The sequence below is a fragment of the Mobula birostris genome, chromosome 9 (assembly GCF_030028105.1).
Source record: "Mobula birostris isolate sMobBir1 chromosome 9, sMobBir1.hap1, whole genome shotgun sequence".
In the NCBI taxonomy this organism is placed as follows: domain Eukaryota; kingdom Metazoa; phylum Chordata; class Chondrichthyes; order Myliobatiformes; family Myliobatidae; genus Mobula; species Mobula birostris.
This window is the reverse complement of record NC_092378.1, coordinates 26,627,244-26,653,391: the sequence shown is the minus strand read 5'-3', so window position 1 is coordinate 26,653,391 and position 26,148 is coordinate 26,627,244. Positions and strand designations below refer to the sequence as shown.

The 26,148-nt window shown below is 38.4% G+C and overlaps 1 protein-coding gene and 2 long non-coding RNA genes across 3 annotated transcripts in view; 2 read left to right on the top strand and 1 right to left on the bottom strand.

The window, feature by feature from the left end:
* LOC140202598 (uncharacterized) overlaps positions 1-2,636 on the bottom strand; it is a 28,027-nt gene extending 25,391 nt beyond the window's left edge. The window contains exon 1 of the long non-coding RNA XR_011887132.1: positions 1,934-2,636. This is a non-coding gene — a long non-coding RNA (uncharacterized lncRNA). The remainder of the gene's footprint in view (positions 1-1,933) is intronic.
* On the top strand, positions 2,489-6,213 carry cdkn1bb (cyclin dependent kinase inhibitor 1Bb). The gene is made up of 3 exons (XM_072267639.1): positions 2,489-3,423; positions 3,822-3,962; positions 5,491-6,213. The coding sequence occupies exons 1-2, from the start codon at positions 2,943-2,945 to the stop codon at positions 3,950-3,952; spliced, it is 612 nt and encodes a 203-aa protein (XP_072123740.1). The 5' UTR covers positions 2,489-2,942; the 3' UTR covers positions 3,953-3,962; positions 5,491-6,213.
* A 1,115-nt stretch (positions 6,214-7,328) lies between these two features.
* LOC140203341 (uncharacterized) overlaps positions 7,329-26,148 on the top strand; it is a 170,283-nt gene continuing 151,463 nt past the window's right edge. The window contains exons 1-2 of the long non-coding RNA XR_011887345.1: positions 7,329-7,512; positions 17,683-17,802. This is a non-coding gene — a long non-coding RNA (uncharacterized lncRNA). The remainder of the gene's footprint in view (positions 7,513-17,682; positions 17,803-26,148) is intronic.

Below are 26,148 nucleotides of genomic sequence, written 5' to 3'. Positions count from 1 at the left end.
CTAATATCAGGAGTGGGGATGAGAGCAGATAAATGAACTAAGTTTGATTTTAAACTTCTTGGGATAATAGAGCATTTCATGTCTGCAGGCAGCAATGCCTGGAAAACATTAATGCTGCTAAATTACAAGAAATTATTTACAGCTTGCAATTGCCAGGCAGGTACTTGCATAGAGCAGGGGTCCCCAACCTTTTTTATGCCATGGACCCCTACCATTAAATAAGGGGTCCATAGATCCTAGGTTGGGAAACCCTGGCATAGAATGATACCGGATGGTAATATAAGGAGAGATTGTGTTATCTAACCTATTTAACTGTGAAGTCTAGCATGATTGACCATTATCTAATACTTAACCTGGACCACTGGTGTGTATCTATGAGTAAGGTAAATTGATCCAAATCAAGAGGAGGAACCTAAGATAGTTTTAGTCTTCCCTGTCTGGAAATGTTAAGTACTGCATCCAAAGGCTGTTCTGGCTAGAATATTTGGGCCTTTATGACTTCCTGTTTCACTGAGAGCTGCTTATATCCAGTGTACTGGTGTTATCTAATTGCAAGATTAAAAACTCCCATCTAACATTCTGTAAAGAAGTTTTTCAATAATGCCCAGTAAGTTTTACAATATCAAATTCACATCAGCCCTGTATTAAGTTAAATCCTGACTCGAGCAGAGGAAAATTAGTTTGAAATATGACTGCAGAAATGAGATGATAGAAACATTAATAGAACTATTAAGGACCAGCACAATTGAGATTTACTGTGTTGTAAAGTGAATCTAAATGGCCTTCCACGGAGAAACGGGGCAATTAGATAATTGTTCCGGCTAAGTGTTTGATATTGCTTCATTCTCCCATTCCAATCCCGGTCCGGTGGGAAGAGTTTGAAAGGAATTTATTTAAATCAGTGAAACAAACTTAATAATACTTTTGAAAATTAAATGGTCTGCGATGCTAAGGCAGAAACTATTACAGTTTTTAAAAGAATACTTATCAATGGTATAGACATTTATACTGGAATAAGGCTGGGAAAAGCGCTTGTCATTGCGCATTAGAAAACAGCCAAGGATTATAACTGTTTCCCCTAATAAGTTAGATGAGAAGTTAAAATACATTTACATTCATTGCAAGAGCCTTGGAAAAAAATGTAGCCCTACAAAACCAAGGTTATTTACACTGTGTCTGTCTTGTAACGTTACGCTACAAATTATGCGATAATGTTATCAAGTAATCATTCCTCGCAGATAGATCAGTCAGAAGTGTTTTTTTTAAAAAAGAGCTACAAAAGGCTTGCCTCTAAATCACATCAGTCAAAAAGCACATTTTAATTACTCATAGAATAGTTTCTGTATTTATTATTTTCTAGGTTTTAGTTTCCTGTCTGCCCACGACATATATATTTCGTTCTTTCCCGATTTTGAGTAACCACTGGTCTATTAACGTGGAAACATTGCAGTTCATCCACATTTCGTTTTGTTTTGTATAATACAAATATACAGCACGTTGAAATCAGGGGATTTCATGCGCACAGTACGGGAGTTTTAAAAGGATGGGGATTAAAACTAAGGCACGAAATGCAATTCCAGTTTCGAATACTAATCTTAAATGCCTACTACAGCGTACAGAAATCTTCACATCGACTGCTGAAACCCCCAGTGCAAACCATTTGCACAGATTTAGTTTCGTCATAAAAACGACGCGATACGGCTGCAAGGATGATCAGGTCACCTGCTGGTTCTATTGATGCGACACAAGAACTGCCAGTCAAAATGTTTACAATAAACACCTGTGTTAAAATCACGCAAGTTGATTTTAAAATGAACGTTTAAAATCACATCTTCGCGTACACTATCTCTGCTTAACAGCTTTTATTCCGTGCATCCAATCATTCACATTCGGTTGAACAATCTACCATAATAATAGGATAAGTGAAACTGACCCTTTTCGGCAAAAAAGTTCGTGTTTCAAGTATAAAAGATCCTGTAAAAAATAGAAGTTCACACTGCGTGAAAAGGAAGCGCGTTCGCGCGTTTAAAAATATAACCGCAGTGCTATTAACCCCTTGAGCACCTTTTGTTTTGCAAAAAAAAAGCCAAAACAGCCAGCACGGAAATAATCCAATTCGCCGAGAAATGTCAAATGTTGAGAGATGTTTGCCAGGAATCAGTTGATGCAAGAAATTATTATTACTTTAAAACACTTTGGATTATTGATCGGGTCTTACTGCCGCAATGGTCGATCACTGGAATAGTAGCCCGTCCTTCTCTGAGGAATATTCATGATGAAATCTTGTCAGTTAATCTAAGTGATGCAACATGTAGCAGCATTTTGTCAGGTTAGTTTAAGTGGGAGATCACTAAAGGGCTGTGTTTTCTCTGGTTGTCTGGACGATGGCGCTGTGAGTCGATTCCACTTTCGTAGGTTTCACGCTTCGCTGGGACTACTCCACGGGCGCCTGCCTCTCACTCTCGCCTCGCTGACGGGGGAAGGGTTGTGGGGGAGTTGCGAAGATCGAGCGAGAGAGGGGTTGCTTGTCAATAAACAAAACGCTTTTAGATCATAGCAAGGTCGCCCCGAGCTCCGAAGCGAGCTCGTTCTCTCCAGTCCCAGCCCTGAACACGAGGGCGGGACCTGGGAGGAGCCCCGTCACTTTGGCCAATCGCATCAAGCTCTCTTTTTAAAATTCCCTGTCCATCACTCAGTTTCCTCTTCGTCAGCCTCCTTCGCCATATTGGGTAACTGAAAAAAAGCCAGTTTTTTTCCGCCTTACTAGAGTCAGTTTTGACGAGATACGTTGTAAACGGTTGTTGTTGGCGTTTTTGTTTTGGTACTGTGCTTTGCAGCATTCGAAAGAATTGCACGACATAGCTGAATCGTGCAGTTTTGCATTTTTACTGCTTGCTGGGCTCTGGACGGTTTGCAACGAGCGGGGGTACGAAGGAAAAAAAATGTCAAACGTACGCATTTCTAACAGTAGTCCTTCGCTGGAGATAATGGCAGCTCAACTAACAGGGCACCCGAAATCTTCTGCCTGCAGAAACCTCTTCGGTCCCGTAGACCACGACTTGTTAAACCGGGATTTACAGAAGCAGCGGAGGGAGATTCATAACCAGGATAGAGAGAGGTGGAATTACGACTTCGAGAGGGACAAACCGCTGGATGGCAATTACAAATGGGAAGCCGTGGATAGTGAGGATGTGCCTGATTTTTACAGGCGTCCTCTCAGGGAGCAAGTGTCATCAGCGGATTGTAATGTTGATATGAACGGGAACCCTACGATAGTTTACATAGGAACTCTGGTTCAGGGAAATTCAGGGGACACACACTTAGCGAACCCAGAGCAAAAGGACCCGGTTAAAGAGACAACTGAACACCTAACAGACTCAAAAGAGCAGTGCAGTAGTCCCCGAAAACGAGCTGCGTCAGTCGGTAAGTGACAAAGATGTATTCTGTTAGAAGCCACAGGATCCATTTTCAAACGGATCTTTTCTGACCTTTTAATAGACGTACAAAAATCATCCAACCAGTGATTTTCTTGTATTTCTCGAAGACCTGCTTTGAAATCCTGTAGATCTTGGTTTGTCCAAGGTTAATCTCGAATTCCTCTACTTTTTTTGGGGGGGGGTGGGGTGGGGGAGATGCTGCAATTTCAGGGCCTTTTTTGAAGAAAGGCGAAGCAAATGCTTTTTTATTTGCTCCAATAATTGTTTGTGGTTGACTAATGCCAACAATCATGGGCAAGTCAGAACAGAAATGACCTCGAAATTTATTGACATCCTGACTTCAGGTTTTCAATTTTTAACATTCTTTTTTAAAAATAATTGTAGATGGTATTCCAGACGCAAAAAGGTTCAATACGAATACGAAGACAGAGACAGACTGGTCAGCAAATACTCCCAGTGTGGGTGCATTAGAGAAGACGCCGAAAAAGACGATTTCTCGTGGACATCAAACATAAAAGTCACAAGGTAGTTTTTATTCACTGCCTTTTATTTTACCAGCGACTTCTCGCATACCTTTAAAAGTATTAAGTTTACGGTGTAGTGTAGGGAGAAGTTGTAAGAGCATCTTGTATTGACCAATCCTAATTGACGCGGGGTTGGGGATTTGAAATTACACTGCATTGCAATGTCACTGGTGTTTCTTTAGTTCGAAAACGACACGTATGCACAGGTGATTATTTCCAGCTGGTTTTCAAAAAAAAAAACAATGCACACCCGCCTGTTACATGTGTATGGGAAAGTCGAGGTGATATAAATTGCTTTCCTGCCTATTAATGTTCAGTTTGTTGCCCAATTGTTGTCATAACAGAGAGGTACTGAGGGTTGACACAAAATCTAGTGTACTGATTTTAGTGTACTGATAGGGGCATGGCACCTCGGGGAAATTTGTAAGCCCAACTTCCACTTTGAGAACAAACACCTTTAAATCTTGTCCAGAAGAGCGTGATATTCCTTATCTCATCAGCCATAAAATAACACTTTGGGCAAGCTACCAGAAAAAGTATAATAACCGAAATAACTTAAATGTGTTACTTAATACCCTTTTGCATTCCTTTCTGAGATTTCTGCTTTGGGTACCACGTTATAATGCTGCACTTTAGACAATACAAAAAAGTGGTGGATGGGGTAGATGTGGGTAGAGGGATGTGTGATTTGAGGCAAGGGAGTAAGTGCTAGCCACAACAAACTGACTTGATGCTAGTTTTACCGGACAAAAAAGTACCCGCATTCAGTGTTCATCTGCAACTATTGTTAAACTGGCGTTGAAAATGTAATCCACATTGTCGTCAAATGTTGCAGACCCTTTTTTGTTTCCAATCCGTTCCAGATAGTAGTAAACAACATTTCATTCACTTGATATGTAAACGCGTTTAAACAATTGTCTTAAACAGTTACAGATGCTGACATATTCGCAATTACTTTCGAGTCAAATACTGTTGGGTATTTTAACTGATTGATTGAAGATCCAAATTCTTAAATAGCAGTCATTGTCGCAGGTAGATTCTACCAAACGCTGCACCTTTCCTCTCCCAACGGTTCTACAATAAGTCAGCAAATCAATTTGTTTGTAAAATACCTCAGATCGTTATAATGCCTACTATTTTTACTAATTCAATAATACTTATTAATCTATTGAGATGTTACAACTCCCCATTTTAACGTGATTTCGTGTGTTTTACATAAACGTTTGTGTTGCTGCCCGAACTAAAACAATTGAAAGCAGGGCAACATGTAACAAAGACAAAGATATATTAAATCTGAAGGGGAAACGCATCGTTAGGGATTATTACAGTATCCTGATGATTAGTGAGAGTACAGTGGTTTAATACTGCTGGCGATATTGCTCGCTTCGGTCACCAGTTGCTTTTTTTTTGCCAGCTGCACCCGATGTGACTGGCTTGAAGTGAACAGCGTGGCTGTGCCAAATAGGATCTAAGTAATTAAAACGATTTAAAATGCGGCGTTTTAATCTATATCTGTATTTTCTTTTCAGATACCAAGGTCCTCTTTTTCTTGTTCATCTATGGCAGTGCTTGCTGAAGGGAGGATAACCTCCGCGAGAGACACATATCGTTCCTTCTCCCGGTGAGGAGAGCCCGAGCACTGAACTCAAGTGAACACTAAACCGCCCATTTTAGAGTGGATATAGCGCTGTGCAATTAGGTTCTTCCTTATCACTTGGCTGATTTTACTACCTGTGTATATAGGGTTGTTTTTTGTAGCACATAAACCAGTTTGGTGGGGGGAAGGGGAGGAGGATGGAAACTTGTTCAGAGTTTAGAAAATATGACTTGAATAGCAGAAATGTAGTTTTCCAGTACAGTTTTGAAACTGCCAAGTTACAATACCTGTGTATTGTATGTTTAAAAAAATAAAAAAATCTAATGTACCTGTGTACATAACTTTGTAAAGACACTGAGAAATTATACTAACTTATTTATGTTATAAAGAATTGATGTTTTTTTGATTCTAGAAGATAATTTTCCGTTAAGCCAAAGTGGCATTTTCCCGTGTGCATTTGTAAATGCTTTAATGTAGATTTTCCTTTTCCATTTTTGCCTGTCATAATATAAGGCTATGCTTGAACAGAGAAAGCGTCCTGAGCCAGACTTGTACTCTGCCGTAATATTGGTTATATTTCTCATTTTTGTTTTGTAACGTGTGAAGAGATGCTGACTTTTGTTTAGCATCATGAAATGAAAATAAAGATAAATGTACAAAATGTTTACGTGCATAATTCACTAATGGAGCGGGTGCTGCTGTTTCATATATTGCAAGTTTGTAGAGTCTTGATTACTGCCTCAACTTTGATCAGGAAAGTCGCTTGGGCTGTAGAATGATTTAACTATTTAATTCATTCAATAATTAAATAAAGTCCCAGCTTTTTGTCAACGTGAACTCTGCTGGGTGATAGACTATAAACACCTCGACCCTTTCATATAATGATTATCCTACCTCTTTCCACCCTGAAGCGATTACTTCTGACGCTTAAAAGTTTTTGGGAAGGAAAACGTATGTCTATCATGAGTGTGTTTTTGTAGAAAGTAGGTGGGGTGGTGTTGACAACACTTTGCCTGACAGTAGTTAATCCCCCCTCACCCCGCATAACAAGCTTCATGTTTTTGAACCGTTTAAAGAATGATCAATAAAGGAATCTTCAAAAACGTAGGATTTTAATAATATAAAAAGCATCATAAACTGGGAAACAAAAGCAAAAAGGACCCGCAAAAGTGGCGATAATCAGTGTTAAAGTGGGTTCGAGCAGTGGGCGCGCGTCCATGATTGACAGCTCAGCAGCTCGAGAAGAAAAAGCACGCCACGGTAATGGACCAATGAAAGAGCGAGCTGGACGGACGTCAGCGCGCGCCGCAGCAGCGCCATCCGCGCTTTCATTTCAACCTGGAGCTCTGCCCCTAACCGACCGTCTCATTGGTCAATGTCCCGAAAGACGAGCGGAACGGTTGGAAAAGGCCGAGGTCTATTGGAGGAAAATATGTCAATCTCACGTATGCCGCTCTTAAGCGCGCGCGCGCGCACGCAAGCTTGCCCAAGTTTTTGAATTCATATTTAAAACGACAATAACCGTTTTCCAAAGTCCTTTCTTTTAAAACTGCGCCAAAAATTTAGGAAGCTATATTTTCCAATGTTTTTTTTCGCAACGGTTAGACCGAAATGGTACATTGTATTAGTCGACAGCTCGATGTTAGAAACTGATGAACGCACAATTACTCCTGTCAGTGTAGTCGGATGGATTCGGTTGCAAATGTTTTAAAAGTGAAGCGTTTTAAAGAGAAGTGTTTCAAATGACGAAGTGGGAATAAAATACATTTTTCGCGAGTGCAGTGTGGACCGAATCTTTTAGTGATGTTGCAGTGCGACAGGTTACACCAGCTCTGCACCCATTAAACTCCTTCATACTTCTCCTGCTGCCATTGACTTTAAGCGAATTGCTAATATTTAAACAATCTGACGACCGGTCACTTCTCCTCGATGTCACTTAGAAACAGGGACGCTGGTAAGTAGTTTGCTGTCATTTTAGAAGGTAGAAAAGCAAAGGAAAAACAATGTGAAAAAGGTCGGTTGAACTTAACAAATCAGAGGGGGGAAATTGTAATATCTACCAAGGTAACTTAAAGGAGCTGTGTTCAACTGGCGACAAGCACGGTACCTCGAACTGATGATGACCTTATGTTATATGTCATCTATTTAAAACCTCCAACGTAGGCCTCAGCAATTAAGTTTTTGAAAAAAGATTATAGTGTACATATTTTAAGAGGGCTGATTTCCCCATAAACAACATAATTTTGAAATATGGAAAATGTTGTATAAGCCGTGTTGGGGTACTTTTAACTTCACCCCTTTTAAGCAGTTTTAATCAACCTGACTCGCGTGATTATTTTCATAAGGTCTCGTTACACGATAGTGTGTTGCATTTTGCGCACATTAAAATGACATTCTTTCCAACACATATGTATGTCTTTTTACTGCGAGTGCTCTCTCTTCCTATCAGCAAGCAACACAGATCTGACAATTCATAGAAAAAAAGGTTTGTAAAAGATCTGTCTAATTATTTGGAAAAGTGTAAGCATGTCATTACAGCATATTTTTACAGATTTCTAAATCAATCTAATTCCAGGTAAATATCTAGTGATGACCATTCTGAATGTTGTTGAAAGGCACGTCTTAGGGGAAAAAAGTATAGTGTCTTTTTCATAAAGGTAGCTTGCGACAATAAAGCAGATTGTGTCTTAATCATTAAATTATGTCGATTCTGATCTAATTTTTACCTGTCGCTGTTAATTTATTACAAAATAGCACATTGACTCAATTGGATAATATACCATTTGGATTGGCATCAGATCATCAGCCCCCAGTAAAATACTCAATACTATTTCTCCCCATCTGCTACTAATATGCTTTAAAACTATGGACAGAGCGTATATAAAAGCTGCCTCTCATCATATTTTGTTATTAAGAAGTCAAGTGAGGAATCTACTATTTTTCAGTAGATGCTTAAAATCCGATTTTAGTTTACATATCCTTCGATGGAAATTTTCCTGCGAAGGTTAGTCTGCACACAATAGAAGAGATATTTTATCAAAATCCACTGCCGTTCTTCAACGACGTAGAAGAATTGAATGTAATTTAGAAGGTAGTTGAACTATTGAGTAAATTATTGGCAAGATGTGAATTATAGAATCTAAACGGATACACGGTCGTTAAGGAAGACATTTCAGGAAATCTTCGTGAGTAGTGAAGAGTGCGAGGGCAGGGTGGGTATAACGAGGTTGCATATGAAGTGTAAAAACAATGGTGATTTTGTTAGTCAAGGGATGAACACTATAATCTACACGAAAGACAAAAATAGGGGGAATTGATAACTGTTGGAGCTGGTTGCACATGATGGATAATAAATGTTGAAAATGAATGTCAGGTCTTCGTGGAGTAAGGAAAAATAGTAAGGTACTATGATGCCTGTAAAATTATTGAATAGTGAGTTGGAAAGACGAATAATGAAGCACATAAACTTTTCCAGTTAAATTAAGATTTAAAACATGACGTTGCGAGATTAGAAATCGTTTCCTGTGCATAATATTTTCGTGGTCTTTTATATATTCCCATGAGTAAACAATATGTTTTAACAATGACCCACAGTTTGTGCCTACATAAAATGACTGCGTCAATATTTGTTAACATTTCTAAACAAGTAATTCTACGTTTTAATATCAAGTGACAAAGACAACGTTTTTTTAAAAAATTGGAATGATGTACAAATAATAGAAGTCAGGTTTACGCACATAATACAGTTCTCATCTTTCTGGTACTACACCTTCAATCTGAACATTCGTGCGTTGTTGAGTGAGGAGGTAGGTTCACTTTTTAAATAACTACTGAAGCATAGCAAACCGAATAAAGAGCGGGGCTGGGAGAAATTTCTTCAAGTAACGAAACGATTCAGGTAGAGACTAATCTATTCTGAGAGCTCAGTCAACAAGCCTCACACACTTCAAAATTGTTTTGTACCATGTCTTTCCAAATTTATATAATTAATTAGTTGAACAGGGTAAAAATATTTTTTAATCCATGTAGAGGTAAAAGTGAGCCATTTTTACTACAGTTTCTCCATATGTAAGATGCATAACTACTTTTTATAAATTGTATTCTTCCTGTAGTTTTAGTGACTGAGTAATAATCCATGCAAAATCATATCATCACCATAAGATTGGTATTAGATTAATTACTGACTTTGTCAAATTTTTATTTCAATGCCAAAACAATTCTTTTACTTGGGGAAAACTTTGGCGTTTTGAAAAATGTTTTAGATTAAGAATATGATGAATATAATAATTTTCGTCCCCACTGTATAATAATACAAGAATAATTTTGAATATTATAATTGCATCCTCTATCTGATGGGACATATTGTATTGGTTTTAGAATTGCATTATTAGCAGGATTTACTTGTTCATTGGCGAGTTAGTCTTAATCATTATTCATGTTACTGAATCCAGCAGAATCCTCTTTTATATTATATACGCAGAAATACTTCATGTTAGTAAAGTCACGGTAATCGCACAAATTCTTTAAAAATGTTATCAGACTGAACATTCTTCTTTAAATAAATCACATCTGAATCCCACACCGGATGCCACGTCTATTTTAAATATTTACGAAATTATAATACCGGGATTATTATATTATTAATTGACAGTTACAGATTACAGTGTTTCACAAAACAGTACATTTTGGGAAACAACAATTATTTCACGAAAATATTTTGCTAAATTTTCACTTTTTTAATCGATAAGACAATTTTTGTTTTTAAATAATCCAGTACTCTATTCATAAAAGTTATTGAGCCTTTCGGCATCTCTTGTTGTTATAACGCGCCGATGGATAAATATTTGGCTATTGGAAACAAATTTAATCAGTTTCACATTGTCAAGTGGCAAATGAGAAATCATCAGAGCTTTGCACTTCACCAACGCCAGCGGCAGAAACTGTTGATGAATAAGCAATCTGATTGCCGTTTTTCAGTGGATTATTATTTCGATGACTAGTGCCATCAGGTACTTCCCTGACGAATAGTTCCAGATGAACAGGATTTCATTTCATGAACGGGGGTTTGAAAGAATACCTTGGAAAGAAAACGGTAACTTTAAGTCTCGAATCGAGAACTTATGATTGCGCTTCTAGTTACTGTGACTTTCGCGTTTTTCTCCGAAATTGAACGACTTTCTGTTCCACAATTATTTCCCAAATACTTGCACGTTAATGTTCAACGATTGAAGAAGCGTTTCGACGGATTTTCTACAAATAAAAATCATATTAGCCCTTTCCCTCAAAAGATGTAACAATAAGTGACAATGAACCAGCTTCAGGAACCCGAAATGCTATATTTCCGACCAATCTTTTCCTACAATAAATATTTGTGGATGGATTTTCTGTGCCCTTTTCCCGTTAGTTCACGAGGAAATATGTTTTCCCTTTTGTCTGGGAAGTAATTGCGCAACAGAATTGCGTCAAAAATACTGGGCAGAATTGAGACATATGAAGAAGGAAAGTGGTCTAATTGAAAATAACTTTGTCGTTCCAAGAGTGTATTAGAGGTACTCTGATAGTAGATGGTTTGTTCATTGCAGATAACTATTCCACTCGGAGCTAGCTGCTTGATTATAAGGAAATGATTATTAAATTTCACTCAGGAATGATGGCAAGGACACCATCCCTGGACTCCGGACCTTCTATCTGTTGTACGAAACTGTGGACGGTTGCGCATTAATATATTTAGAATTAAAAATGGGTTCCTTGCGTTATTTGTCATTTCTGGTTCACTAATTTCTGGGGGAAAATGTTACATAACAGGGCACTCGATTTTTTTTAATCGAAAGACAAAAATGCTTGTTTTACAGTTGATACGAAACTAAAGCGGCAGTCGGAATGTGCAAATTTACAACGCACTCTTCTGGCAATGAAGTAGGAATTGTTGAAGCTTCTTAAACAGTTAACTTGTGTTGATATTAAGAACAGTGAATACGGCTGCAGAGGGCGTATTTGAAAAGTTCTCAGTAGCGATCTGAGTAAACAGTCTAGCTCACGTAATTTGCTCCATCGTTTTAACTTTGACCAGTACAACTATTTGACACTGCTTTTGATTTTTCAGTATATCTTATACTTATATGCACGATAGCTTATATAAAAACACTGTATTGGTACGAATGGAAGATCAGAAGTCTATGAATTTCTAACCCAGATTTTCATGCGGGACCAAAAACATTAAGGAAATGCAGACAAAAGTAAAGATTACTCCTCACCAATCATTGCCGTTTGTTTAGGCACGGGCGTTCCCAACCTCCTTTATGCCATGGAGCCCTACCATTAACCAAGGGTTTGTGGACCCCAGGCTGGGAACCTCTAGTTTTGGACAAAGACTGTTCCTTTATACATCTTGCTCTCCCTATCTTATAGAGATATGTAGGTGCAATCACTCAGTTGGCCTCCACCACTGAAAAGCACTATTCTTTAGGCTGGCAGCATCAATAACCAGAAGGGGGAGAGAGAGGACCTCAGGAATAGGAGGTCCCCTTCTGAAGGTCCTGCCCAAGGCCATCACCAGCTGGGTGAAGTCTACTCTAGAACAGGTGATCCTCTCCGACCAAGCATGATCTGTATCTGGCAGGAAATTCTGTAATTGCCTTGCACTGCTCAGGAATATCATTGCCCACATTCAGGGCAGAGGGCCTAATGGATGCCTAGTCAACTTCATTTAAGTGAAGGCCTTTCGCATGATGGGCACATTTTCCAAAATGAGTTTTGGGGAAGGATTCAGGAACTGGATGCAACTGCTCTGCACAGGTTTCTGTAGTGCAGTTTAAATCGATGGGGAGTGGGTGGAATAGATAATTTCACCATCAAGTTCTGTAGTCAGGCAGGGTAGACCAATCCCTGTCTTATCTGTGTGTTGCACAGAACCCTTTGCTGAATCCATCATGAAAGATCAGAACATAAGAATATATTGCTGTCTTCTTGAATCCACGGTCTGTTTAGAGATTAATCAGGACCTGTGACCTGAGGGTCAGAATCACCTGCTGTAAGAGAGAGGCAACATTCTCCATCAACAGTAAGAATTACATCAAAAGTCTCCAACCATTCAGCATGAATATAAGCAATTTGGCTTGTTGGAAGTCCAAAGACCAAATTTCCAAGTTTGCTGATGATACAAAACCAGGTGAACATGTGCATAAAACCTTAGGATGTAAGGAGGCTTCCAGGGAATATAGACAACCATGAGTGGGTAAGAATATGACATTGAAATATGGTGTGGGAAAACGTAACGCCATTCATTTTGATGCATAAAGCAGAAAAAAGGAATACTTTTCATATGGTGTCAGAGACCTAGGTGTGCTTGTACAGAAGTCACTGAAAGCTAACATACAGATATACAAAGCAATTAGAAAGAATAGTGGTTTTGACCTTTGTTAGAAGAGAATTTGAGTATAGGAGTGAACATGCCTGACTGCAAAGATATGTCCTTGGTGAGTTCACACCTGAAATATTCTATATAGTGTAGTTCTCTGTAGCTGAGAGAGTATATGTTTGCCATAGATAGAGGACAATAAAGATTCCAGGGATAGTGGTTTGCTTTATAAAGAAAAGTTGAGTAAATCTAGCTTGTATCTCTGAGGTTGAAAAATAAATGAAAGGTGATTGCACTGAAGTAGAAAATTACTGCAGCACTTAACAAGGATGCTGCTGCTCTTGGCTGAGGAATTGGAAGCCAAGTCATAGTCTCCAAAAAAGAGGTATTCCATATGAGATTCAGATAAAGAGAAATTTATTATGTTTGTGAGTAATTGGTGTTTGCTATCATTATTGGAATATTGGAGGACTGCTGAAGTTCAGTCATTGAGTCCATTAAGAACAGTGATTGATAGATTTCTAGATATTGAGAAATCAAAGAGTATGACAATACGCTGGAAAATGGAATTGAGGTAGAATTTTTGCCATGATCCTAAGGAATGCTAAAAAAGGTTTAAAAGGACAAATGGTCTATTTCTGCTCTTCATTTGTATGATTTTATTGCAGGAATAATGAAGGTAAAACTCATCCAAGAAGGCAAACAAGTAAAATATACATTTTTAACACATACTCCACAGAGACACAGCAAATTCCCATTGCTTAAATGGAATGGCTGATGATAACTTTCACTGACACTTGTAATGCCAGTAGAATTCCCCTGCTGTTTCACAATGTCACTAAACTGGAAGTGGTGGTATTTGGCTTGATGCACTATGGAGTTTAAATCTGGCTCACTTTCAGACCTGGTTCCTTTGGACCCTCCACTGTAAACTTATCTGCCATTAATTTAAGTGTGAGACAGACATTCATTGGCCTACCCTTTCTCAACATTTACATTTTGAGCTATTTAAATGCAAAATTGTTATTTCTAATATTTGGGAGACAGCACTGTGCCTATGTGCATTAAGGCATTTGCAGAACTTTTGGCTAAACAGGATGGTTAAAGTTTCAGCCAGGCAGGAGCCAAGCAGTGTAAACAGGCTTGCTTGGCTGAAGCCCAAAATGCAGCTCTTTAGACCAGAAGCTACAGTGTAAATGTACCTAAACTATCAATTAAATGATACAAATACTTATTGAAATAATATGGAGTAACAAATAGTTATGTCTTACCTTATTATTTTGTGATTATATTTCACATCATTGTGATCAATGTAATATTAACTAAAAATTATCTCTTCCCCAGTGAGAAAACATGAGTTTACCCAAAAATTTTTTTATTCAGTATTTATCTGTAGTAAATCATTCATATCTTAGTGATTCTATCATAAAGGTTAACTTTTGAAAGCACATAATTCACTTCCTCTAACATTAACAGACTTTGGATAATAGCATTTAAGTACTGAAGAGGGAGAATTGTAGAATATGGGAAATCATCTTGTGAGATAACTAAGTGACTAGCTCTTTTGACGATCTGTTGTGGGCGTATTTTGTATGAGTCCATGATTACCTATGAAGCATTTTCAAAATGTGTAGATTGTGTTTTATGACATAAGGATGTAGGTACTACACAGGTAATTACATTGTTTGTCATTATTTTTCAAATAAAGGCTACATAGAATCATACTTGGGGAACTGAATGATTTGACACAAATTACACCATGTTTATGCATCGTTCATACTTAGTATTCTGTGGTTTAGAAAAGCAAATTTTAAAGGAACAAGATATAATTTGTAAGCAGTTAATTGGAATGTAATTGTTTCAAGATTTATAATAGGTAGATAGGAAATGGTCAAGGAAATATTGTTGAACATCCATAATGCAAAAGTGAGACATATTAAAGTAAAACGAAGGGCAATAAACGCAAGGAGGGGTGAACAGAGACTTTAAAGCATATAAGACCTCTGGTAAATAGGATAATTAAATACCAATGAAATCAGATATAAGAATAAAAGACACACTCAAAATGCTGGAGAAACTCAGCAGGTCAGGCAGCTTCTATGGAAAAGAGTAAACAGTCACTGTTTCAGGCTGTGACCTTTCAGCAGGATTTCCAGCATCTGCAAACTTTCTTGTGTTTGTAAAAGTAAGAGAGGTAGGTAATGAAAAGATTACCAAAATAATTTCAAGTAAAATGGCAGAAATATAAAAGAAATAAATACACTGATTTCCATTTACAAAGCAGAAAGCTTTCTCAAACAATTGAATAGAGCAGTCCTACTACCCTATCTTCCCAAACAAAATGCATTAACACTTGCAAAATATGTTTTGGGGTATGTCTGGTTGGGATTACCACTTTACATCATGCAACAATTAATGACTCCAACTGTCGTCAATAGTTCAGTAGCAGATTAGCAATAGATTTGATTTCTCTCTTTTAACTGGGCATGCAGAGAAAACAACCTAGTGTATAATCTCTTACTATCTCTTCTTTCAGTTAGTCCTGACGAAGGGTCTCGGCCCGAAACGTTGACTGTACCTCTTCCTATAGATGCTGCCTGGCCTGCTGTGTTCACCAGCAATTTTTATGTGTGTTGCTTGAAATTCCAGCATCTGCAGATTTCCTTGTGTAGTGGATACATTTACTACCAAATATATGTTACATGTATCTGCAAAGTGATAGCAAAAATAAGTCTTGAAATAAAATATTTATGAATTCCTCTCAAGGATATTTCTAAACAGTTTTCTGGGAAAAATATATTAAAATTCAAAGTAAATTTATTATCAAAGTACATACTGTATGTCACCATATACAACCCTGAGATTCATTTACTAAAACATTTTCAGGGATTCAATTGAAAAGTTGATACCATGTCATAATACAGTAAATATATAGTTATGGTCAGTTACTCTTAAAATAGAAGGATACTTGGGTCAGCAGACCTTATAACAATCTTAAAACAGATATATTTAAAAATAATAACATTTAAATTTACACATATTTTAAAGATTGCTATATTCTGGAGCAGGGGTTCTCAACCTGAAGTCCATGGACCACTTGGTTGATGGTAGTGGTTCATTGCATAAAAAAGGCTGAGAACCCCTGTTCTGGTATGATCCTTCAAGTTCTAGATGCAATTCAACACAGTTTCATCACTTGGTATGGTAGGATACAGCAAAGTTTCTTGTATTGTACTGAACTATACCTCATAGTTCATAAATCGGAAAATTCAATTTTGTCTGAAGCAGGTACAAATTTGACAGCATCCTTCACCTGAAACATATGCTGCCAAATTCATATTTCATTTGAATGCAGTGAGCAAGTTACAGCTGCCAAAAATCATGGTCCATGTAGTTATGGAGCCATAGAATTTATAGAACACTACAGTACGGAAACAGGTTATTTCATCCATCTAGTCCATACTATTAATCTGCCGTCCCATTGACCTGTATCCAGACTATAGCCCTCCGTATACCTCCCATTCTTGTACCTATCCCAATTTCTTGTAAGTGTTGAAATCAAACCCTTATCCACCAGTCCCACAGGCATTTCCTTCCACACTGTCACCACCCACTGACTGATGAAGCTCCCCATAAACACTTCACCTTTCATCCTTAACCCATGACCTATGGTTCTAGTCTCACCGAACCTCAGTGGAAAAAGCCTGCTTGCATTTATCCTATCTATATCCCTCTTAATTCTGTATACCTCTATCAAATCTCCCTTCATTCTTCAATGCTCTAGGGAATAGCATCCTAACCTAGTCAAACTTTCCCTATAACTCAGAACTTAAAGTCTTGGAGATATCCTTGTAAATTTTCTCTGCACTCTTTCAATTTTATTGTTACCTTTCCTGTATGGAAAACTGCACAGAATACTTCAAATTAGGCCTCACAAATGTACAAGTTCAACATGACATCCCAACTCCTTATTCAATACTTTGATTTATGAAGGTCAATGTGCCAGAGCTTTCTTTATGGCCCTATTTATCTATGATGCTACTTTCAAGGAATTATGGATCTGTATTGCCAGATCCCTCTTTTCTTCTGCAATCCTCAGTGCCCCACTGCTCACCGTGTAAGTCCTACTCTGATTTTTCCTCACAAAGTGAAACAAAGTGCAAAATTGTAAGAGAGATGTGAATTATTAGGTTACATTTGACCACAAGACCATAAGAGTATAAGACATAGGAGCAGAATTAGCCCTTTTGGCCCATCAAATCTACTCCACCATTTGATCATAGCTGATTTATTATCTCTCTCAAACCCATTCTCTTGCCTTCTCCCCATAACCTTTGACATCCTTTCTAATCTAGAACCTATCAACTTTTGCACTAAATATACCCAATGACTTGGCCTCCGTAACATTTGTCACAATGACTTTCTCAGATTCAGTGTTCTCTGGTTGAAGAAATTTCCTCCTCATCTGTGTTCTAAAGGGATGTTCTTTTATTCTGAGGCTGTTCCCTCTGGCCCCAGACTCCCCCATTTTTGGAAACATCCTCTCTATGTGCACTCTATCTAAGTCTTACAATCTGTTGTGGATTTCAAATACAGGTCCAGAGCCATCGTACATTTGGCTGACGGTTAGTTTGGGGAATGGCCACAGAGGATGATTCTAAATGGGATTGTGGATGAGCAATTGGTGGTCCGCAGTAGTTGTAGCTGAACACATTTAAATATTTTAATATTCAAAGTAGGCTAATGTGTTCCTCATATATTTTACAGTACGCTGGATGAACTGAGCAGGTCGGGCAGCATCAGTGGAAACAATGAGTCAACGTTTCGGGCCGGAACCCTTCGTCAGGACTGAAGAATGAAGGAGGTGGAAGGATTTGAAGAATGCTTGTAGGTTCAGTTGAAAGACCAGTAATTTGAAAGACAAAGGGCTGGGGGAGTGGAAGCATTGACATCATAGGAAGGAAAACAATGGGTAGTAGAAGAAGGAGGCGGAACCATGAGGGAGGTGATAGGCAGCTGGGGGAGGGGGCAGAGTGAAATAGGGATAGAGGAATGGAGGGGGAGGGAATTACTGGAAGTTGGAGAATTCTATGTTCATAGTGTTGCTTTGATCATCCAGCTTACTATAAGTGTTGCTTTGATCATCCAGTGTACTGTAAGTGTTGCTTTGATCACAGCATCTGCAGATTATTTTGTGTTTATTATTCCTCATAAATCTATAGGTTATGTGAAAAATTAAGATGATTGCTGTTGCCAGGTCAAGTATTTTATATTTTTATTTTTACTTTATTGAGATACAGTGTGAAATAGGTCCTTCTGGCCCTTCGAACTGCATCACCCAGTAATCCCCTGATTTAATACTAGCCTAATCATGTGACAATTTACAATGACTAATTAACCTATCAACTGGTATGTCTTTGAACTGTGGGACGAAGCCTATGTGTTCATGGGGGGAACGTACAAACTCCTTAAGGACAGTGGCAGGAAATGAATCTGGATCACTGGTACTGTAAAGCATTGTGCTAACCATTATGCTACTGTGCTGCCCCATATGGTTGTTCTTAAATGGACTGCTTTATTTATTTTAACCGAAAACTAGATAAAAATGAGGGGATACGAAGAAACAATCATTGTAGCTTTTGCTGGTCTCAACACTGATAGTTGCCAGAGAAAACATTGCTATTCTCTTTGTATACAACTTAAAAAATATATTCAAACAGAAGCTGGAAAAACTTGTCTCTATATTGTACATGACAACTTTAAGATAGAGAATTTATACGTGCCAATGAATACTCACAAGAAGCTCAAAATAGTTTTATGTTGAACTAAATGTCATATCAAGGTTTCTAATCTAGGCCTTTATGACAAATGAACCACTGTGTGACATCAGGACTATTATCACTTGCTGTTTTTATAATCTTTGGTTACAATTAAGTAAAAAAGAGGAGCTGATTTGATTCCATCCTAACGATTGATGAGGGCAAGATCTACTCACTGCTGACAGAATACATACAGTTTTCTGACAGGGCAGGAAGGATATGATAAAAAGATGTTGAGTCGATCTTAAGCCTGTTTCTGATCCATTTCTCCACAATAAGCAATGACCTATCCAGACTCAAGGCTATATACACTTTTCTCAGTAGATATGCAGTGCCTATACAAAGTATTCACCCCCTCCTTGGAAGTTTTCATGTTTTATTGTTTTACAATATTGAATCACAGTGGATTTAATTTGGCTTTTTTGACACTGATCAACAGAAAAAGACTCTTTTATGTCAAAGTGAAAACAGATCTCTACAGTGATCTAAATTAATTACACATATAAAACACACAATAATTGATTGCATAAGTATTCACTCCCCTTTATTATGACACACCAAATCATCACTGGTGCAGCCAATTGGTTTTAGAAGTCACATAATTAGTTAAAAAGAGATCTATTTTTTGAGACCTGTGTGCAGTCAAGGTGTTTCAATTGATTGTAGTAAAAATACACCTGTACAGTATCTGGAAGGTCCAACTGCTGTTGAGTCAGTATCCTGGTAAAAACTACAGCACGAAGAAAAAAGAACACTCCAAGTAATTCCGCAAAAAGGTTATTCCAAAGCACAAGTCAGGAGATGGATACAAGAAAATTTCCAAGTCACTGAATATCCCTTGGAGTATAGTTAATTCTATCACCAAAAAATGGAAAGAATATGGCACAGCTGTAAATCTGCCTAGAACAGGCCACCCTCAAAAACTGAGTGACGGTACAATAAAGGACTAGTGAGGGAGGCCACCAAGAGATCGATGGCATCTCTGGATGGGTTACAAGCTTTAGTGGCTGATTTGGGAGAGAATGCACCTACAACAGCTGTTGCCTGGGTGCTTTATGGGAGAATGGCAAAGAGAAAGCCACTGTTGAAAAAAGCTCACATGAAATCTCAGCTAGAATTTGCCAGAAGACATGGGAGACTCTGAAGTCAGCTGGAAGAAGGAAAGCAAAATTGAGTTTTTTGGCCAGCAGACTAAACGTTGTGTTTAGTGTAAGTCAAACACCACATGTCATCAAAAACACACTGTCCCTCTTGTGAAGCACAGTTTGCGAAGGTAGAGGGTAAAATGAATGCAGCAAAATACACAGAAATCCTGGAGGAAAACCTGATGCAGTCTGCAAGAGAATTGCAGCTTGGGAGAAGATTAGTTTTCCAGCAAGACAATGACCCCAAGCATAAAGCCAAAGCTACAGAGGAATGGCTTAAAAACAATAAAGTTAATGTCCTGGAGTGGCCAAGTCAGATCTAGACCTCAATTCAATTACGAATTTGTGGCATGACTTGAAAAGGGTTGTTCAGTCATGATCTCCATGCAAACTGACAGAGCTCGAGCAGTTTTGTGAAGGAGAATGGGGATAAATTGCAGTGTCTAGATGTGTAAAGCTGATAGAGCTCTATCCAGACTCAAGGCTGTAACTGCTGCCAAAGGTACATCTACTAAATACTGACTTGAAGGGGTGAGTAATTATACAATCAATTGTTCCGTGTTTAATAATTGTAATAAATTTAGACCAATTTGTAGAAATATGTTTTCATTTTCACTTTGTCACAATTGAGTCTTTTATGTTGATCTGTGTCAAAAAAACCCAAATTAAATCCACCGTGATTCAATGTTGTAAAACAATAAAGTATGAAAACTGGTCCTCATGGGATGCATCCCAGGGTGCTGAGGGAATTGGTGGAGGTTATAGTAGATGCATTGGTAATCATTTACCAAAACTCTCTAGACTCTGGGCAGGTCCCGGTGGATTGGAAGACAGCAACTATCACGCCACTTTTTAAAAAAAGATGTAGGCAAAAGACGGGCAACTATAGGCCAGTTAGCTTAACATCTGTAGTTGGGAAAATGCTTGAAGCTGTCATTAAGGAAGAAATAGCGAAACATTTAGAAAAGAGTGGTTCCATTAGACCGACGCAGCATGGGTTCATAAAGGGCAGGTCCTGTTTGACAAACTTACTGGAGTTCTTTGAGGACATAATGAGTGCAGTGGATAGAGGGGAACAGGTGGATGTCATATACTTGGATTTCCAGAAGGCGTTCGATAAGGTGCTGCACAAGGGACTTATAAATAAGATACGGATGCATGGAGTTGGAGGAAGTGTATTGGCATAGATAGTGGATTGGTTAACCAATAGAAGACAGAGAGTTGGTATAAATGGGTGTTTCTCTGGTTGGCAGTCAGTGGTGAGTGGGGTGCTGCAGGGGTCAGTGCTGGGCCCGCAGCTGTTTACCGTTTACATTGTCGATTTGGAAGAGGGGACTGAGTGTGGCTTAGCAAAATTTGCTGATGACACTAAACTGAGTGGAAAAGCAAATTGTACAGAAGATGTGGAGAGTCTGCAGAGGGTTATAGATAGGTTAAGTGAGAGGGCCAAGGTCCGGCATATGGAATACAACATTGGTAAATGTGAGATCATCCACTTTGGAAGGAATAATAGAAGAGCAGATTATTATTTAAATGGTGAAAGATTGCAGCATGCTGTTGGGCAGAAGGACTTGGGAGTACTGTACTTGCTCATGAATTCCAAAAGTTGGCTAAAAGTTGGCTTGCAGGTACAACAGGTTATGAAGAAGGCAAACAGAATGTCGGCCTTCATTGCTAGAGGGATTGAATTCAAGAGCAGGGAGGTCATGCTGCAACTATACAGGATACTGGTGAGGCTACACCTGGAGTACTGTGTGCAGTTCTAGTGTCTATACTTGAAGAAGGATATGCTGGCTTTGGAGGCAGTGCAGAAGAGGTTCACCAGGTTGATTCCAGAGAGGAAGGGGTTAACCTTTGAGGAGAGATTGAGTCACTTGGGACGATACTCTTTGGAATTCAGAAGAATGAGAGGGGATGTTATAGAAACATACAACATTTTGTAAGGGATAGATAAGATAGAAGTAGGAAAGTTGTTTCCATTGGTAGGTGAGACTAGAACTAGGGGACATTGCCTCAAGATTCAGGGGAGAAGATTTAGGACGGAGATGAGGAGAAACTGTTTTTCCCAGAGAGTGGTGAATCTGTGGAATTTTCTGCCCAGGGAAGCATTTGAGGCTTCTTCACTATATATATTTAAGAAACAGTTATATAGATTTTTACATAGTAAGGGAATTAAGGGTTATGGGGAAAAGGCAGGTAGATGGAGCTGAGTTTACGGACAGATCAGCCATGATCTTATTGAATGGTGGGGCAGGCTCGATGGCCCGGATGGCCTATTCCTCCTCCTATTTCTTATGTTCTTATGTTCCAAAGGGGGGTGGTGAATACTTTTTATATGCACTATATATATTGCCCAAGACTTTTGAACAGTACTTTAATAATTTCGTGTATTGCACTGCACTGCACTGCTACTTCAAAGGAAAACAAATTTCATGATATATGAGAGTGATAATAAACCTGATTCTGATATAGGTTTCTATTGTGGATTGACTGTGGGAAGGGGGCAGAGAGTGGGGAATCATGGCTGGGAGAAGGGGAAAGGGAGAGGGGAGGGAACAGGAAGCACCAGAGAGAAATTCTGTAATAATCAATAAACCAATTGTTTGGAATCAATTGACCTTGCCTAGTGTCTCAGGGCTGGGTGTGTCTGCAACTGTGCCATCCCCTGACCCTGTTCTACACCCCTGCCATGGCACTCTACCCTCACTTTTACCCAACATTCTTTGCTCCCACCAGATTTACAAACTAGCTTTCTGCTCTACATTGATAAATACAGGACTGTGGAAAAGTCTTCGGCACCCTAGTTCTATATATGTGCCGAAGACCTTTGCACAGTACTGTATAAAGAGTAAAAGAGAGGTAAGAGTAGATATTGTACTGCTGGAAAATGATGCAGGAGAGGTTTTAATGGAGGACAAGGAAATGCTGGATGAACTAAATAAGTATTTTGATTCCACTAGCATAGCAGAACACCAGAAGTTTGAGAGTGTCATGGGGCAAAAGTAAGTGTACAGTAATTGCTATTACTAGGTCTGAAGGTGAAAAAAGTCACCTGGACAAGATGGACTACAACACTGCATTCTGAAAGAGATAGCTGGGGAGATTGTGGAGACATTGATAATGATCTTTCAAGAAACACTAGAGTCTGGCATGGTTCTGGAGGACTGGAAAATTGCAAATGTCCCTCCACTTTTCAAGAAGGAAGGAAGGCAGAAGAAAGGACCTCTTGTGGTTGGAAAGATGTTGAAGTTGATTGTGAAGGATAAGGTCTCTGTACTTGGAGGCACATGACAAAATAGGCCAAAGTCAGTATGGGTTCCTTAAGGGAAAATCTTGCCTGACAAATCTGTTGGCATTCTTTAATGAAATAAGAAGCAGGGTAGACAAAGGAGAATCAGTGGATGTTGTGTCTTTGGATTTTCAGAAGACCTTTGAAAAGGTGTTGCACATGAGGCTACTGAAGAAGGTAAGAGCCCTTGGTATTACAGTAAAGATACCAGAATGAATAGATTATTGGCTGATATGCATGAGGCAAAGAGTGAGAATAAAGGGAGCCTTTTTGGTTGGCTGCCAATGACTAGTAGTGTTCTGTAGAGGTCAGTGTTGGGACCTCGTCTTTTTATGTTGTATGTCAATGATTTGGATCACTGGTGGATTTGTGGCCAAGATTTTAGACAATATGGCCATAGGTGGAGGGGCAAGTAGTGTTAAAGAAGCAAGGAGGCTGTAGAAAGACATTAGACAGATTAGGAGAATGGGCAAAGAAGTGGCAAATGGAATCCAGTGTTGGGAAGTGAATGGTCATGCTCTTTGGTAGAAGGAACAACAGCTTAGACTATCTTATAAACAGGCAGAACATTTTAAAAATCCAAGGTGCAATGAGACTTGGGAGTCCTCAAGCAGGATTCCTTAAAGACTAACTTACAGGTCGAGTTGGTGGTGGGGAAGGCAAATGCAATGTTAACGTTTATTTCGAGAGGACTAGAATATAAACGTTTGGATGTAATGCTGATGCTTTGTAAGGCATCGGTGAAGCCTCACTTGGAGTATTGTGACTAGGTTTGGGCCCCTTATCTAAAAAAGGATCTACTGACACTGGAGAGGGTTCAGAGAAGTTTCACAAGGATTATTATGGGAATGTAAGGGCTATTGTATCATTTGATGGTTTTGGGCCTGTATTTGCTGGCACTTAGAAGAATGAGGAGGGATCTCATTGAAACCTATCGAATGTTGAAAGGCTTAGACAGTGGGTGTGGACAGAATGTTTCCTAAAGTGGGGGAGTCTGAGACCAGAGGGCACACCTTCAGAATAACAGAATAGAAGGACATACATTTAGAATGAAGAGGGATTTCTTTAGCTAGAGTTTGATGAATCTGTGGAATTCATTGCCACAGGTGGCTGTGGAGGTAATGTCATTGGGTTTTCTTAAGGCAGAGGTTGATAGGTTCTTGAATTTTCAGGGTGTGAAAGGTTACAAGGAGCAGGCAGGAGGATGAGGTTTGAGAGGGAAAATGGATCAGCCATGATGAAATGGCAGAGCAGACATGGGCTGAATGTCCTAATTCTGCTCCTATCTCTTGTGTCTTATGGTTTAAGTTTCTTCTCGAGATGGTGATGAATTTCTGGGATTCTTTGCCCCTGTATATGGTGGAAGCTGGATTATCAGAAGTATTTCAGATCAAAGTGAATAAATATTTGACAAATTGAGGAATAGAGGGGTATTGGGAAATGGAACAGAAGAAAAATTGGAGCCAGTATTGATCAGCTGTGATCAGATTAAACGGTCAGCAATTTTAAAGAGCCTGATCGCCTATTTGTATTCTCATTTTCTTGTGTACTTCTATAACAGTTTCAACAAAAAATATGATGTAGTTATTAGTCTTTCTAGGCCTTTTCTGAATCAACCACATGAGCAAGGATGGCAACTCTCTCATCCAAAGAGTCAGATTTTACAGCATCATGTTTCATGGTCATGAATAGAATGTATGCATAGTGAGATATGAACTCAATTTCCTGGATTATTAGTCAGGGTCTCAGATTACTACTCTGGTGATTTAAGCATTCACCAGTTTGTATTCATTTTTATCTTTTGTTTACATTTCATATTACAATCGGATTTTATACTGTTTCAGTTTTGGAATTTATATTTGATATTTTATTTGGCTTCAGTAAGGTCAATCATTATCATTGGGCCTTGTTTTTCACAACTCACATTGTAACTTTCTTGCATGTCATCTAGCAAAATTGATGTTCAGAACTAAAACTACGAAAACACAAGATGCAGAAAAATCAACAATAATGTTTAAAACTTGGATATTCAATTAATAAATTTTGTTATTTCATGAATTTATCCAAAAAATGTAAATCTCCTATTCCTGTGCTATCATGTAATATATAGTATACAAACCATTGAAACTGATTTGCAATTCTTATGAAGTGAAAAAGCATCCAAGAATAAATAGTTCTGCTATTTATACATTGATACACTGATGTTTGAAGCAAAATATCTACTGAGCTACTATTATCCCACATTTGAGTGCAACTTTCTGCTCACAACTATTTCATACTATTCATCTGTATTAATAAGGATGCAGTGCTGACTGTGAATGCCATTGTTTTGTTCAGTGAGGCCTTTGTAATGCTAGGGCTATATGCAAGTTAATCTAGTCGATCAAGATTCAGCTAAAATGTCTGAGAAAACTCTCAGTTGGCAATGTTTTCCTTCCTGCTTTCCATCTATCAAACTGACTAATTTATTTTAGTGTTAATTTTATCCAAATAGTTGTAAAACACAAACCGCAAAATACTTAAATTTATTACAGTAAACAAATTATGTTAAAATGTAACATTTTTTCCCTTGCAACAACATCATCATTCAAATGAATGGGCTCAAGGATCCTGTACCTGGAACTGATCTTGCTTCTCAGGAGGTTCCTGCTTAGTATATATTTTTAAAATGCGGTCTCTTCTGGTTAATTAGGACCCATCAGGACAAGTATGTTTTGGTCCAATTAAGCCACTGCTCTAATTAGCTGGTTTCTTGAAAATTGTTAAAAAGTTGTTAATATTCAAACTACCTTTTAATTGAGTAACCAATTATGTATTTAAATAAAAAACAGAACAAATTAGAACACTATCAATACTACTACAGTATTATAAAACTATTAGTTCCTAATAGTTATCAACAGAGGAATTAATCCTGTGTATACTGCCATGTTCTTTTGAAGAACTGTAAATTAACAAAATTAGCACAGATTTATATTAGACT